Raw genomic sequence first — 17,629 nt, forward strand, 5'->3', positions numbered from 1 at the left:
TTTGATCGAAAACAGCTGAACAGCTATCTGCGGAGTTGTTTGCGGTTCTCATATTTACCTATTTTAGATATTTGAGTTTGTAGTTCTATTGCAGTTTTTGCTGCAGTGTCTTTATGATCCAGTTGTAATTTTCCGGAATTAGTTTTACGCCTTTTGTGATAGTCTTAGTTCTGCCTCTCCGGCTTTCCTTGAGTAGCAAGATTCTTTCCATAACGTCTAGCTCCTTGCTTTTGTGAAATAGTGTCTAAAAAATCGTCCAGTATTCGGCGATGGAATTCAGCCTCTCCGTGGAATTTCTGTAGATAGGTGAGGAAGTTCAATCGATTGGTAATGGAATAGATCTGTTTGGTTCTGCTGTGAATCGACTGAACTTGCCAACCAATATTGTGAAGTTCTCGGTTCACCCTCATTATGGTTGACATTTCGTTTGTTACCACTGTTTTGCGTGGCTTAAGGTTCTATCTCCTTTGAATTTAGGTTTTCACCCCTTTATAAACGGGTAGTGTACCAGAGTGTCACACTCATTCTGTCCAGAATACATCTGCTTTCACCTGATCGAGAAGTCAACATAGATACGAGGTCACTTACCTTTGCAATAACAACTTGTTCCTTGGATTCATCCTCAATTTGCTTTATTCGATAACTAAATTTTTCTTCTTCTGTCTTGTGGAAGTGAAGAGCCATTTTTGGCAAGACTTTCCAATATTGTTTGTTGTGGGCTGGTGTAGTGTACCGGTTAGAGATTCCGCTTCCTGCACGATCGATCGGAGGTTTAAGTCCGCCCCAGTCCCCACCAAGGCTTTCATCCCTCCGGGGTCCATAAATTGGTATCAGTCTTGTTTGGGAGGATAAAAGGCTGACTTGACACATCGAATAGTCCCGCAAGTCATTGTATAGACCACCTACACGGTCTTAAACCTCCACCAGGATATTTTCCAAGTGAAGTACTGACCCCTCTAGATAGAAGATTATTGAATCTTTCAATAGCCTGAGGTTCCTACAAAAATAACGGAAAAAAGTTACGAGGAAAAGAAAAGTTCAATTCTGAAGCAAAAATTTACAGAACGTGCCACTTCTTTCAACTTTTATTGATCAGAGAAGGCAAGCGAAGCGAGAATCACAAGAAGTCTGAAGTCCGACTTTAGTCGGACGTTCAGACTAGTCAGAAGATCACATCGCTGTTTGACTTTGGTTTCTGTTCTCTGAAAATCTCAATCTTTCTTGTTTTTTTTTTTGGTCACTTTTATCGTTCTTACAGGTATTTACAGGTGTATAAGATACCGGAGTCACAAAACAGTAATCGTTTTCTATTTTTTGCAATCTGGAAAGATGCGCACTTTTATTTCGTCAAATTTGAAGAGAAGCTAATGTGAGTGTAGTTAAACATTGTTAACACTTTTTTTTTTTACAAATCCTTGTGCAGTTATGAATGTCCGTGATTGAATGCTCGCGATGACCACGCAAGGCGCTCAGCTAGCTGAATCTTGAAGCAATAAGTGCCGTTTTATGTAATCACGGCTAGCATCACCACTTATTAAAAGACATTGAGTAGCTACTTTTAGCGTAAGTATCAGTGTGAGAACGAAATACTTGGTAATGTTGTGTCATATTCATTTCTTCGAACACAGTTGAGGGTAACACACTAGTTACAATGCATTAAACATTCAAATCATTGATGAAGCTCATAGAGTACCTCAAAGAGTCTAGAAGCGTTTTGGTCTTTATAAAACATAAGAGTTAACCCGTGAAAATTATAGAACTGTGGTGATCATAGTAAAACAAAGAGGAGAAGTTTTACATTTTTGTATGGAGCACCTCCTGTATGTTTCTTGTACAAAATCAAAATTGCGGTTATTATAAACAATATTCCTTCCTCAGTACTCTTCATGTTGACCGAAATTCCCAGTGTTCTTGTTTAAAGTTAGAATTTGAAAAGAAGAAATTCATTCAAATATCCTTCAAATTTGATTCACTGCAATCTGAAATCATTACTTGAATTATTGCACTGAACTCTCCCTTTTCAGAACTGTGTTAACATAGAATGGTACTTTTATCAGCGTCACACTTATGAACGCAAGGATCCTATATCAGAGTGCAAAAATCGCTAGCTATTATTTTAACAGTTCTGTGCATGTGTGTGCTATTTCTGAAAAAAAAAAAGATATAACAACACGAATGAAGAAACGTACAGGGGAACAGTGGTACGAAGGCGGGCGTTTGAGTTCGGGACTGTGGGTGCAGCTTTAGTAACTCTGAGAGGGTTATTTCGATGTAATGTATAATACTCCGATGAATATATAATACTCCTTCCACAGTTCTTTAGCATTTATCGTAGTACCGGTATAATATTCACTATACACGTTCTAGCCTCGGCGTTTGCATCTGACGTTTCTGGACTGGTCGTTTTCTGACACGGGCGTGGCATTCTGATGCTGATCAGCCTGTTCACTACTTTTCGGACATGCAGCAATGGACCCACCCGTCATTTCATTCTTGCAATTGCAAAACCCTTTTCACTACTTTCTGGAGTAGACACAGCGAAATATGAAAGGGTTATTTATCAGCCTCGCGGCTTTCTTGCTTCCTGTATCAATTTGACGCCGTGGAATCCGTCTCTGGCCAAATGCGCCAAGGTGGAGCTGTAGCCGTCTAGCCGTTGTCTTCATCTTTGTCAAGGTGTATAGATAGTTATTAATTTTTTTTTCAAAAACAACTAATCTCATTCTAACTTCACCTACTGCTCATGTGAAACTAATCGATCGCAATTGTTCTGTATTCTCCCAAACGCGACTTCTTGTCTGAGTCGTTTACCGATGCCGAGTGTTCCTAGATATCCGTTCCCACTTCCGTTCTGATCTTTCTTTTCCAGCGGTCTTTTGCAGCTTTGCAGCGTGTAGTTAAGAAAAAACCCTCCTGATAACGACCTCCTCTATAGAAGACCCTCCAGAAAACGACCCCTTCTTTCTCATTCTTTCTAGTACAGCCGCTCATATAGCAATGAAAAATTAGGTATAATAAACAGAATTAAAGGAACAAATCGGACGTTTAATAAATAAATCAAGTAATATAATATAGCGCAATATTAGTAAATAGTGCCATAAGGGATGTAAAATAAAGTGTAAAATAACGTGTATGCGGCAACTTATATCTTCTTTTGATAGTGATTACAAACAGTTGAATAAATGATAAACAGTTCGATCATCGCCGGAATCTTGATTTTCGCAAAACTGAAGGAAAAAAATACTGAGAAGAACATTTCATCGGCAGTTTTCCTGAAGTGGTATTTAGAGCACTGTTCGCCACATATAGATGCTATTTAGAAGTCATTTTAGCGATGAGAACCAGGCTCTGATTGGAACTTACTATTGAACCAGTAACTAGTCGGATTTTAGTAGTTTGAAATAAATATGAATAACAGATTACAGAAGAGACCGGATGAAGACAAAGTAGCTGCTTTCTGTAAAGGAAGATTTGCGCTATAAAAAGCCCGAAATATCTCTTTCAGGGGTTCTGGTTTTTTTTTGAAGGCTAGTTGAGAAAAAGTTGAGAATTCTAGCATTTTTCTCAACTTTTCTCAGCTAGATTTTGGGAGAACAAAAATTATCTAGAAGAAAGCATTAGGTTGGACAGAAAGTCTTGTCACCATTTGTGTTTTTTTTTTCGCTTTATTTTTTTTTACTCAGTTTACAATAGAAACTAATCAATAATATAACCACCATTATCAATTACAACACTGTCCCACCTAATGCGCAGGTCAGCGATACCTTCCCAGAATTGGGGAGACTGGAAGTCGAAAAAGTCGCTGACTGCCTGCTCGACTTCTTCCAACTTGGTGAAGATTTTCTTGGTTATGAAAGCCTTGAGGGATTGAAATATGTGGTAGTCTGAGGGGCAAGTTCGGGAGGATAGAGGGATGGGGCACCGTGTCCCACCCTAACTTCTTCAGTTTTTCGTGGGTCTCCTTAGCAACATGGGACTAGCGTATATGGAACAGGTAACGGTGTGGCCTCGTGGGAGCAGCTCATAAAACAGCACTCCCAGAAGCAGCAAAGGAGATACTTCTTGAGGTGGAGGTCCGATCTGGCTTGCGTCGGCTGGTCTTCTCCTCGAGGGAGCCACTTCGTTACCTGTTCCATATACGCTAGTCCGCAGTGCGCTTCGAGGATCTTCGAGAAACTCCAATGCGGGCGTAGGAGAGATTGATAGATAGATATCTGGGTAAAGCGGGTGCCATCTGTCAATGTGTGAGATATCCATAGGGCCAGCATTTTTCTGAAGCCGAGGGCCTGACGACTGTTAAATGGCTATACCCGAGTCTCGTCGCAGGACTGCGGGTGTTGCTCTCCGGATCCTCTTTGACAGCGTCGAGAATGGCAGTCTTGGACAGTGTGGGGCGACCCGATCGGGACTTGTGTTCGAAGTCGGTGTCTCCGCTTGCGAAGCGAGCGAACTAGCGCTTGACAGTCCTAATGGTAGTTATGCCTTCGCTCAATTTGCTGTTGATGTTGCGGGCTGCTGCCGTTGCTCTAATGCCGCCATGTCATTCCTAGGAGATGGTAGCTCGAAGTTGTTCTTGCGTAATTGACATCGTGATTAAAATTAAGGAAGGCCCTCCGGCTGTATACATCTATGGTGGAGAATCTTCGAAAGTGTTCTACAACTACAACATGATGCATTTGGTTCCGCCCAAAAACAGAAAGTTATTGATGTTTCGAGAAATGAGCGACAAGACTTTCTACTTTCTGTACAGCATAATACTAACATTGATAATTCTCATCCCCGTTACTTTTGAAAACTGAAATGTTCCCTGCTTTCAAAATTTTCACATACATAATTTGGAGCTATTAGATGCATCTTTCACTTATATCTTTCGCGAGGATTACTTCTTCTTCTGATACGGTTTCAAATTTGAGATCGGCTTACATTGCAACATTTCTCCTCAAAGTTTCCATCACAAAATTCCGGTAGATTAGTTTGATTCTCCAAAACAATTTAGAAGCTAGTGATTTATATCCTAGTCGATGATGCAGCGTACGATCAGTGATAATAATACAGAGTCAGCTGTTTAGATAGCAACGATTGTGAATCTCCGCTGGATACGCTCCATCGCTAGTTCTCCTGCCCAGGAATGATCAGAGTATACTTGAAAACCCAACAGGACCCTCCTTTTATGCATCGGAAGTGAAATGTAAATTGAGAACTGCAGGTTCTGACATACGAATATGACAAATTGTGCGCTCATTATCGGAAAATAAGGAGAATTAGATCCTTCTATCACATTGAAAGATATAATCAAAAGCATGTCATTTAGCGATATGCTGTTACCGCGACTTGCGCTGACCCCATTTAAAGGCATCACACCACGAATGTGAGGTGGTAAAGATTTCAGGTGGAGTATTCGTATACGGGAACGTAGATTATGGAGAGAAAGGTGATTCCGTCCATTTATTCCTAATTGCCGTAAAAAAACAGCTCGGAAGATACGGCTTCGAGCGTTCCGGTGCGCTACTTTCCACAACGAGTTCGATTGGAGCGCGCCAGCACTGTGCACGGGTCGCATCTTCCGAACCGTTTTTACGGCAATTAGGAAGAAATGGACGGAATCACCCTTCTCTCCATAATCTACTATCTCGTATAAGAATACTCCACCTGAAATATGTACCACCTCAGGTTCGTGGGGTGATGCCTTTAATGACGCGCGCAATTATTAAGGACAAATTGTAACAGACGCTATGGCTTCTTCCTGATGCACACCCGTTGGTCTTTTATGATCACGTACATGGGGCAACAAAAGATGATTGAAGGTACAGCAAATGATGTAAAATTGAACCTTAGGATAAGGAAGGAAAAGTTACAATGGCAAGTCCCCATATACCTCAGCGGAAAGAACACCTGAGATATAACAGCTTAATAGGGGAACATAATAAAGGTGTGTACGAAAGTGTACACTATGAGGACACAGGAGAGAAACTATTAAACACTTCAATTTAAAAAAACAATAAGGTACGCGCCGCATCTTCTGGACCGTTTTTTACGGCAACTAGGAAGAAATGGACGGAATCATCCCCCTCTCCATAATCTACTATCTCGTACAAGAATACTCCACCTGAAATATGCACCACCTAAAATTCGTGAGGTGACGCCTTTAAGAAACTTCAAATTTGAATGTTATAACAAAAACATGTTGCGGAGAAAACGTAGAAGCACGGCAGAGGTAATTGTGGGCTTTCATAGTGGTGCTTGTGATTTACTCTCGACATCCACCTACGGGTGGAGAGATCAAAATCTCGAGGATTGGACGCCGTCTCATAATCAGTGACATGTCCTTTTTTGGTTCAGAGTTCAATCGGTATAATAAATAAATAAAATACATCGAAACGTTTGGAATGCATGCCTTTGGTTGGTGTTCTGTTTCACCAAAATAACTTGTCGCATCTCTCATGTCCGAAGCTTCGAATGTTCTTTCCAGAAGGATACACCTTGTACACCATTGGAACATCCATTGGAATATACTTACGTGTACTCCTTCTTCCTTCGACCTCCCGGAAAATTCGATCCTGTCGAGTATGCCAAGTATGTGCAACAAATTGCTGCCGTTCGCTCAGTGGAACAGTTCTGGAGTGTATACCGACATATTAAGCGTCCTTGTGGTGAGAAGTTCATTCTAAAATTTCATATTTTCTTTACCAGTACATCTTTGGCACGTTTTTTCTAATCTGTAAGTAATTTTGTGAAGTTACTCGCTTGCGGGAAAATAGTGGGGATAGATTACATCAAATTTCTTCAAACAAGTTCGAAATCGTCAGCAATTGGAGGTTGTCTCAGTTGTACCTTCCTTGAATATCAGCAACAAACATTGAAAGCAGATAAGTTTGGAGCAAAACTAAATACTTTACGTAATGAATTGATACAAATCCTGCTGCTAAAACAAACCCACTCCTGCCGAAATACCAATAACTATCTAATCTTCCGTATGCGATTAGAGTGGGTTAGGTCTGAAGTGCAGTGATTTTTACAGGTTATGTTTGTTGTGAGCGGGTGTTGTATAGCGGTTAGAGGTTCCGCTTCCTGGACGATCGATCGGAGGTTCGAATTCGTCCTAGTGCTCACCAAACATTTCATCCCCTCGGAGTCGATAGATTGGTATCAGACTTGTCTGGGAGGATAAAAACACCGACTTGACACATCGGCTAGGCACCGCAAGCCATTGTATTGGCCAGTCACACGTTTGTAAACCTCAAACGATTCTGAATTGAAGTGAACGTGTGGACGCATCCCAAGCGGATTAATTAACGCCAGAAACATTAAACTTTAAGTTTATGTTTTTTGTATGTTTATGTTCGATGTTTTAAATGCTGACGTGGTAAGTCAGGTGACAGAAACTTTCCACATCAGAAAAAGTTGTGGCACACGGAAAATTGATAAACGAAATAGATGTTAAGATCGTTAAGAAGAATTATCCAGATGCATCGAATTAAAACCAGTGTAGCAATAAATAGAACCGAAAACACAGGCCAAGCCAAAATTTTCTGTTACAGAAATGTAAGATTTTTCTGCCCAGTGTACTAAGGGGATGTCTCCGTACTCATTCTCCAACTGTGCATTTTCCTCTTTTTTGTATATCAGTTGCTTTGCTATTATTTTCTTTAACAAAACAGAACAATCAGACATGCAAACAATCCGTAGGTCTGCCATTCCTTGTTCGTAGCTTCTTCTCTTTGCTTAAAGAGCAGGATTTAATGTGTAACTGTCATGTTTCAATGAGGCCAACTACATAAATATATCATTGCACTCATTTTATGTATTGTAAATAGTCCACTTAGGCATATCTGTTTAGTCAAACTAAATGAAGATTTGAGGAACAAGGTGTTAATAAAAGATAATTCTGCTTTGATACTATACGTGAGCATTACGCATTCTTACGAGTTTTGGATCCACGACCTACTTCATCAGTCGAAAGGAAGGTAAGGTAAGTGAGTGACGCTCTTCATTTCGAGATCATTGTTCCCCCAGAATTGTGGCCGCAATATCTGGAATCTCTTTATTTTCGTATGCCATAACGTTCAATTTCCTAGAATTGGTTTTATTGTACTGAAGTGCATATGCTGAAGTGGCAAAACGATTTTTCCCCAAACCAAGCAGCCATGCCACGGCGAGCTTGGCTTTGACCACAGGTCGCCGCCCAACGACATGGATCAGGGAGCCACCTTGCGACATTTTGCCAAGATGGTGGTGGATCTTAGCAGTGGTTAACTCTTAGCTAGGCTTCCGATTCCGAGAAGTCGGAATGTCGGATGTGTGGAACTCCTCAGCTTTGGAGACCCTGCCGGAGGACGAACCTCCGCTGTGCATCGCAGTTCGACGCCCAGAGTCACCTCCACGCCACTATGAGGCGGTAAACCGTGGTGGAGGGGTATGATATGATATGATATGATATAATATAATATAATATAATATAATATAATATAATATAATATAATATAATATAATTATAATATAATATAATATAATATGATATAATATAATATTATGTAATATTATATAATATTATATAATTATAATATAATATAATATAATATGATATAATATAATATAATATAATATAATATAATATAATATAATATAATGTAATATAATATAATATAGTATAATATAATACAATATAATATAATAAGAGCTAAAGCCGGACTTCACAACGTTGCGTTGGCTTCACTCGCCTTCACTGATTAATGGAAATTAATAGTAGTGGCATTTTCTGTAAAATAAAAACTGTTTTTTTAACAACGCTTTCTTCTCCCTCTTTTTTACTTGAAATGAAGGCAAAAAATTTCATAGTTTCTTTTCTAAATGTGTAAGTTCTACATTTGGAAAAGTTTCAAATTTCGGCTTTAAACACTCGATCTATTCCGATATAATATAGATACAATTTGAAAGCATTACCCGAAGTACTTACCCTTTGCGACATGAGCATGACGAAGTTATTGTGAAATAGTACTGCATCGTACTACGGTACACCAATTCCACACAGTTGGACCCTCCTCACCCCATTGTACCGCGCTTCCATGCAGGCGCACAAATCCGACGCCGTGGGATCCGTCGCACTCCATTTTATAGCTTTCTGGCGTCGGGGTACCAATTTGATGCCGTGGCACCCGTCGCACCCCATTTTTGTATTTTCGTGAAACAGAGACAAATATGTATATACAGACACACAGTCACACACGGACCAAGCGTGTTGTTATATATGATGATCATGATCGCGAAATTCTAAAAGAGAAGGGAGACGAGTCCCACGGCGTCGAATTGGTGCATTGACGCAGGAAAGCTATAAAGAGGGGTCAGACGGGTACAACAGCGTTGAATTGGTGCACCGTTTTATGGGTGCGTACCGTTAGGTACCCGCAACCTCTGCGACAGCCTATCCTAAGAAGAAACGACTAGCAACGGCGATCGTTAAAGGTATCACCCCACGAATCTGAGGTGATGCAGATTTCAGGTGGAATATTCGTATACGGGATGGGAGACTATGGAGAGGGGGTGATTCCGTCCATTTCTTTCTAATTGCCGTAAAAAACGTCCCGGTAGATGCGGCGCCGCACAAGGCTGGCGCGCTCCAGTCGAACTCCCTGTGGAAAATAGTGCGCCAGAACGCCTGAAGCCTATTAGGAAGAAATGGACGGAATCACCCCCCTTTCCAAAGTCTCCCATCCCGTATACTAATACTCCACTTGAAATCAGTACCACCTCAGATTCGTGGAGTGATGCCTTTAATTGCGCTGCACAGCAGTTAATAGCGCCAGCAGAGCATTGCGCTGTATTCCCTTTGTGTCCCACCCATCACATCGTCCATCTTCGGCCCTCATCGTCTAATGGGGCGCGAAACATGCCTCGCAGTCGCAGTCGCTATCTCTGGTATTGCTTCTGTGTGGACTATCGATCGCTTACGTATAGAGATACATCGAAAAATTGCACTCGAAATGCAAGAAATAGAAAATAATAGTATTTTATTGGTGTAAAACAAACAAATCGAAATTTTTACAAACTAATGCAGTATTAAATGAATACAATGCACTAATGAATTAAATACTCTGTATAAATGCAAATATATGTCTATATCTTCTATAAAGTTTTTCCAGTCACAAATCTACATCTTCCAACGACTGGAAGACTTCTCTTTTTTACACTTTTCAACTTTTATTTTGGAACGATTTCAGTTTCGTTAATGTCTTCTGATGCTGTTTTGTTTTTGTACAAATCATCTACTTTTTTCCCTCATTTTTTAGCATTTTCATTTTCTACGTTGTTACGTTGCTGCCATTTTGTTCTTTGAACCTTCCCAGAAGTCAACTCTATTACGTTATTGAAATAAAAACACGGCACATGACCTCTGAGACATGGTTATGGATGCGCATGGCTTAGTGGTCACAGTTAACATGCCTGCTCTGGCCTACCGACAGCCTCTTCTGCAGGCACTTATCCAGGGCTGCAGATAATCGGCTGCGGGTACCTTACGACCCCCGTTTTACCCTTTTTACAGCAGGTGAGACGTTGCAACCGCTTCAAATGCATGGCTGTTGCATGTGTTGAGTTGCCTCTATGACCCCTCCGCGTATCTATTTCCTTGCTCGTTTGGTTCAAGTCGGTAGTATGTTTTCTTCAAAAAGTGGAAACATCCATACAAATGGCTACTTAAAGGCATCACCCCACGAATCTGAGGTGGTGCAGATTTCAGGTGGAGTATTCGTATACGGGATGGGAGACTACGGAGAGGGAGGTGATTCCGTCCATTTCTTTCTAATTGTCGTAAAAAACGGCCCGGAAGATACGGCTTCAGGCGTTCTGACGCATTATTTTCTACAGGGAGTTCGACTGGAGCGCGCCAGCCTTGTGCGGCGCCGCATCTTCCGGGCCGCTTTTTACGGCAGTTAGGAAGAAATGGACGGAATCACCTCCCTCTCCGTAGTCTCCCATCCCGTATACGAATACTCCACCTGAAATCTGCATCACCTCAGATTCGTGGGGTGATGCCTTTAAAGGCACTACACCACGAAATTGCGGCTGCATGGGATACATGTGGGGATCATACCATGGATATGAGTTCATGAGTGTGAGCGCATTTGCGTTCAATCCTTTGTGATTATCCGGAATAACGGGGTAGAAATCTGTATTTTCCCACCAAACCTCGCGAGGCGCTTGGCAAGAGTTATGTTTGCGAGTACAGGCTCATGCCCCGCCTCTGACAGCGTGCGGACAGTTAAGAGTGGAGTGCTAGCGATCTCTCGTTCCATTTCATTCATTTTTTTCATTCATTTTTTTTTTGTTGAGAATTGTCTTCGCCAGCTCGTTCCACTTTGTTTCATTTCAGAGTTGTAGAGATTTGTGAAAGGTATGTGACCTACACAATAACTTGTATGCGAAAATCGATGTTTCGATTCATTGTATAGATTTCGCTGTGTTTGACCAAATTTTGTCTCGAACACATTTAGAATTTTCTTATTGATTATTCTTTCTGTTAGCTGATGATTAATGTGATAGTCAGTTCAGATAAGACATTATTTTTCTGTCAATTCATTGGCATGTTTCGACGCGCGAAGAAACTCCACCCAGCCGGTGCCTGTGCTAATTATGAACATGACTTTTTTCCATGAAGTATTGATTCTGTCAACTTGTTGTTCCTTGTACGTTTTTTTCTTGGGCTCGATGAAATCTTGTCTACAATTCTCACATGCGTTAACTACACATGCAGATCTTTTCTAAAAGAAAGGTAGTCCTTTATAGTTTTTTGAAAATTGTTCTTGAGTCACCAAAGATTTGCAGACTTTCCAACACTTGGTTCAAGCAATTATGACCATACTTCACAGAATATATATTTTTTAGCGGGGATTTAGAAGCCTTTAATGAACAGTAAAACGAGCGCAATATTAGTCATGTTCAAATCACCGTCGGGAATATTGCATCTCGTTGTGGGTGAATCCTGCAAATTGTGAAAAAAAAATTTAAAAGTAATACTCTTGGAAAGCATTAAAATGTATGAAAATATCGAGTTCGTTATCCAAGAACAAATAATTTGAGCAATGAAACATGATGGAAACAAAATTCTAATCGTTGCATTGTGACTTCCTATTCCGAAGCAAATTTTTTGTGTCAGGACATCCTTGTTGACATGCTTTTGTACTCTCTTCTAGATATTGGAGAAAAAGTGGACGTCCATTTATTCAAAAAAGGCATCAAACCCGTGTGGGAAGACGAAGCAAACCTTAGAGGAGGAAAGTGGATTCTCCGACTTAAAAAAGTAACAACTGATAATCATCTTATTTAAGGTTTCTCGATTAGTGTTTCTTTTTCTGTGTTTTAGGGATTGTCTTCTCGTATATGGGAGAATCTCCTTCTTGCGATGGCTGGTGAACAATTTCTCGTAGGAGATGAAATTTGTGGGGCAGTGTGTTCGGTTCGTAACCAAGAGGACATAGTTTCGCTATGGAATAGGTGTGCCAGCTTGTGTATGAATATCTTTTCCACGCTTAGATTTTGAATGTTAATCTAGCCAAAAACCCACATCAGTACAAATTGGCAATTTCGGACGAGGTAACTTGTTCTGTTGCTGTAAGAATATGTGAAGACTCAGTAATAAATTTAACCTTTTTTTGTGGGAGCGTAAATGTGAATTTTCAGAACCGCTGATAATATTGGTGTCATTAATCGTATTCGTGATACGTTACGCCGCGTTCTGAATCTTCCCATTAATGCAGTCGTGGAGTACAAACGCCATGATGAGTGTTTGAAGTAAGTTTCCAGCGACGATTTTGCGTGAAACTTCTTTATGATGGCCGTCATCTACAACAACCTTCCAAAACTGGCACAAACTTCGTAGCTAAGGTTTTGAGGATATGAATCACCTAAAAGATGATCCTCGCTGTGATATGCAAAAAAAATCACAGAAGTGCTTAGTATCACTACTACTCAACAATCACATTTCTCAATCTGAATCGTAAAAGCAAAGACCATTAAAGGTCATATGAAAATTAGTCTTCAAAAAAACTATGTGTTCTTAGTTCTTGACCTTCTTCATTGTTTTAATTCTAGAATAAGATGCCAAGCGTTTTGATAGATGATATTGTGAACTAACGGGACTGTTTCGATTTGCCACACTGTTACGAAGAATAGTGTTGTTTCACTGCGCCGTCGCCTCTATATCTATATGCATTGTGCCTATAGATTGCGTTCATCGAAAGAGATAGAACCAAGTATTTTTACGATGCGCATCATATATTTTGCCAGTTAAAAAAAACTGCTCTTGTAATTTCCGGATGAAACTTGCAAAAATACCTTTTTTGTTGTTGTTTGTTTGTTCATAGAAGGAGTATACAAAAGTATTTTGCTGAAGAAAAAACGTTTGTATACTCCTTTCTTTTCCTCTTATAGTAACTTTTTATCAAGTTTATTATTTTGTCCGTCTAAGAAGCAACTTTCGGAGAGATTTCCGTTATTGGTTTTTTCAAGCCAGTAGACAGAAACGTAATTGTATCAAACCGAAAAAGAGAGTCTCCTTCGAAAAACCACCTTGCTGAACGATACAAGTCTTGGCGCGCATGAGAATGACGAAATAAAGCTAAATACAATTTAAAAATCAACGACAACTTCTCACAGTAACATGGCTGACCAAAGTCAAATGTGAAGTGGTTTAATGGTAGGATTCCTCGTTGAGGCTATTCTTTATATTCATGCAAGCATGGAATTCACTTTACGCGGCTTCATTTCTTTTCAATTGTGTGAATTGCATCGTTTAACAAACTGCTTGTGGCGGTGTTTTTCGTTTTCATTGTGGTACATGTAAAGTACGTACCGAACCCTACCCACAAGCAGAAAAAACTCAACGTTGGGAACTTTTCCACATGCTACCGTTAAGGTGTGAGGTGGCGACATAACTTTGCAGGTAAGGAGCTACACACCTCTTATACTGGAACTCGTAAAAACTCTGCGCTACAATTCATATACTATGTCCATTAGAATTGAGATAGATGGTTACATTTGAACCAGTTGTATATGAACGTTACATTATTGAGAAAGAGAGTGTTTTTACAAACAACTTCTATGGAACAACTACTCTGGAACTGGAACAACTTGTAGACACCAAGCCCTGGCCCGTTTCCAAAGGAAGCACCTCCAGTTCGCAATGGTTACTCTTGTACATTTGTACATAGTATCTCCACATTAAACTGTATACTTTCTTGGCTTTTCATTCGCCTTTTGCCTTTGTTTCCGGGCAGTCAAAGGCATGAGGGTATCACAAAGTTGACGTGGTACGGAAACCTGAGCGAGAACGTAGAGTACGGGTTATAGATTACGGAAACGAGTATGGCGCTGCCCAGTTCTCCCTGGTCGTCCTAAAAACAGCGTGGGAATCGCTTTAGTACCTACGAGGTGTGCTACAACGAACATCCTTGTACGTTTCGATAATTCTGTAGCCTATTCATTAGTTTGACTTGAGTCCGCCTTTCGGATGTTCTCTGGAATCAATGACACATAGAAAAGTACATGCGATCGTCAATGGTAATTCTTCTAACGACAGTAACCGATGTTAAGAAAATGTCGAACCTTCTCTACTGAGAAAAGTATTTTCTTGGGACATGGAAGGATCAATCTTCGAATCAACCGGTTGAGGATTTCTCTGCTACGAACAGGAGGATTTACGCATTTATGACGCTTGATAATCCGTCAAGTGGTCCACTTAGCAACACTAATTTGAAAAGGCAGCATTTCCAGCATGATCGCTGCTTTCTAGAAAGAAATTTGCATATAAATTGTCATGGACAAAGGGCTTGGTGTTCCACATTGAACACATCAGACATCTTGTGGAATCAGAAGAAAAACTCAGTTAATTCTTTTTGCGAAAGTTCAAAACAAGAGAAAGTACAGTACGACCAATTATTTTGACTTGTAGATGGGTTGAGTTTTAGGAAAATAGGTTACATCGACCACACGAATCTTGAAAACAGTTTTGACATCTGACTAATCTAATTAAATTCACAAAGAAACAAGGTTCAAGTGTTAGGTGGTACAAATATTATGAAAATGAATTAAAAAAGTTCATTGCTTCTTCCAGAGGCCCGTAAGAAACGACAAAAAGGAATGATCCAGATGAGATGATTCGCTATGCATATATATATATATATATATATATATATATATAGCGGAATTTAAAAAAGCAGTAAGACAAATGCAGCGAAGTTGGATTCGCCATGTATTGGTAAAATAGTGTGTGTCACTTCACGAGTACACAATTACTTCTCCACATGTCTCTTCTGCACTTTTCCTCATCAGTTTGGTGACATCCTTTCTCTAGAAATTGGAGGCAAGCTTGCATACGGCTGCTTAAATAATAAGAATAGCTAACAGATATTTATGTTTTCCTGTTATGCCAACGGGGTTTAGGTGAAACTTTATTTTCCTGACGTTCTTGCCGTTTGCTTTATGAGCAGAATAGAACAACCAACGATAGAACGTTTTCCAGAGGTGTACTGCCGTTATATCGATGATTGCTTCATTGTAACATCAACACAATCCGAAATGGACGGATGCTTCAGAATTTTGAATGAACGGTCGCAGTACATAAAACTCACTCGAGAACAACAAAAAGATGGTCAGCTACCATATTTAAATCCTCAAATAAAAATACACAATGGCATAGCAAATGTGAAATGGTATCGCAAGGAAAGCTGGAAAAAAACACTGATAAACGCAACATCAGCCCATCTTACTGCATGAAAAAGGCAGTTATAAGAAATGTGGTCAAAACAGCATCAGCAATATGCACAGAGGATAGAGAACGGGAGGAATCACTAAAAGTAGCCGTAATCATAGCTAGTTCAAACGGTTATACGAGATCGAAATCTACCACCCAATCTCGAAATACAAACAAGACAGTGAGGATCCCACGTAAAAGTAGAATTCCTTTGTACATCCCCTTCGTCTCTAACTCCTTAACTGTTGCTATACACCGGACTCTTGCGAGCACAGTTGCAAGATGATGTTGTATTGGTGGACATCCCGAACGTCAGTATCAAGCGACAGTTAATTGCAAAAAAATTCAACGATAGGCAATGTGTGTCAGAGTGTTGTGTTGTTTGTCTATTCGGTAACGCTGGTGATTGCACGAAGATCGGAGTTATATACCAAATAGGATGTCAACGTGCAACGCCATTTGTATTAGAGGAACTAAAAGGATGCTAAGCGTCCCCAAGAAACATTTGGCTGGTAAAAGGCGTGGGAGTTCGATGACACCGTTAGGGTACCACAAAAGTGAGAAGCATGATGGGAATGAGTTTGAAATTAAATGTGCGATATTAGCGCACGAGAAAGAAATATCTGCTAGAAAGGTATTGGAAGCATTCTGGATTTCCGTCAGGAATCCGACCATGAATAACAAAAATGAGTGTTTATCAATTACCAATTACTTCTTGCCGTTCGTAACACTCTGTGAGCTATAAGATTGCCCCACATGCAGTTGCTTAACGTTATCTATACATCAGTACTAAAGGATACTGCGCAGCGCGTAGATCTCATTCGCCTTGGTGACAATCTTTAAGAACGCGGTGGTTCATCAGCCCCGCTAGTCGGTGAGACTGGTCAGTTTGTTTTCCTTTTGAAAGTCTTGCGTGGTGTACTTAGAACAATACCGAGGCTTGGCGAGAAGAGAGGAGGAGTTTTATGGGATATGCATGGCATCAAAGACCTCGAACCATTGGGGCCACGTATACGAGTCTGATTGCTACCTGCTTGTGGTGGTCCTGTTTTGACTGAACGCAATGAGGCGTTCGAGTATATGCATCGGTAACGTACGAGCTATATAACCGACACAGTTTGTTGCATGGCGAAAGATTTCCATACATTGCAAAAAGGTTGTCATCCAACACATCGTCAAAGCCCGTAAACTGAAAGGTCAACTACCTGAAAGGTGCATGTAATCTTTGGCAAGAGCCATTCACGTCAAACTCATCATCACCTTGAACTTCCGTACACTGTTGAGTGAGTTCCAACCCTGTATAGGCTTCTGCGATATCTCGCTGTGCCGTTTGCTGCGCTGTAGGAGACACGCATGAGAAATAGATCCGTCATCAGCATCGAAAACTACACCATATACTGATGAGAAAAAAGTGGGTGGCTGCGCGATAGCTGTGTGGAACGATTACTACAATTTATGGAAGAATTTGGCTCAACGTCGACTAGACTCGCCTTTGTACGACTTCTACGATGAACGCAATGCGTTGATGTCTAAAATACCTAGTAAGCAGGTGGACATTGTCGGAATCGACGCAAATGCGAAGATGAGACTCGAACAGCAATCCGATGTGCTAGGAAAATGGTATTATCCAGCGGAGCGCACGTCGGACAACGGTGATCGTCTGGTCGACTTATGTGAACAGGCAGGCCTAATCATCGCTTCCACGTTTAATAGGAATCATCGACGCCATCAGCTCACATAGCAAGGGTCAACCCTTTTAACGCCTGTAGAGCAGCGCAAGCGGAAGATGAGGACTCTTAAGCTTCAGCTCGACTATATTCTGGCGAGGAAACATCCCTCAGTCGGATATCCGAAAATCCGGAGCTGTTTGGGACGCTGCTTTCGACT

The 17,629-nt window shown here is 40.6% G+C and overlaps 2 protein-coding genes across 3 annotated transcripts in view; both read left to right on the forward strand.

The window, feature by feature from the left end:
* RB195_023352 (uncharacterized protein) overlaps positions 1-17,629 on the forward strand; it is a gene marked incomplete at both ends in the record, with an annotated part of 32,611 nt that overhangs the window by 13,437 nt on the left and 1,545 nt on the right. The window contains 5 exons of one of the 2 annotated variants that reach the window (XM_064210748.1): positions 6,470-6,650; positions 12,186-12,292; positions 12,356-12,486; positions 12,673-12,783; positions 17,285-17,394. In XM_064210748.1, coding sequence (XP_064066628.1) covers positions 6,470-6,650; positions 12,186-12,292; positions 12,356-12,486; positions 12,673-12,783; positions 17,285-17,394 — 640 coding nt within the window. The remainder of the gene's footprint in view (positions 1-6,469; positions 6,651-12,185; positions 12,293-12,355; positions 12,487-12,672; positions 12,784-17,284; positions 17,395-17,629) is intronic. The other variant, XM_064210747.1, reaches the window with a different exon arrangement.
* Positions 4,301-4,585, forward strand: RB195_023353 (uncharacterized protein; the record flags this gene model as incomplete). The annotated part of the gene is made up of 1 exon (XM_064210749.1): positions 4,301-4,585. The coding sequence occupies one exon, from the start codon at positions 4,301-4,303 to the stop codon at positions 4,583-4,585; it is 285 nt and encodes a 94-aa protein (XP_064066630.1).

The sequence above is a fragment of the Necator americanus genome, chromosome X (assembly GCF_031761385.1).
Source record: "Necator americanus strain Aroian chromosome X, whole genome shotgun sequence".
Lineage (NCBI taxonomy): Eukaryota > Metazoa > Nematoda > Chromadorea > Rhabditida > Ancylostomatidae > Necator > Necator americanus.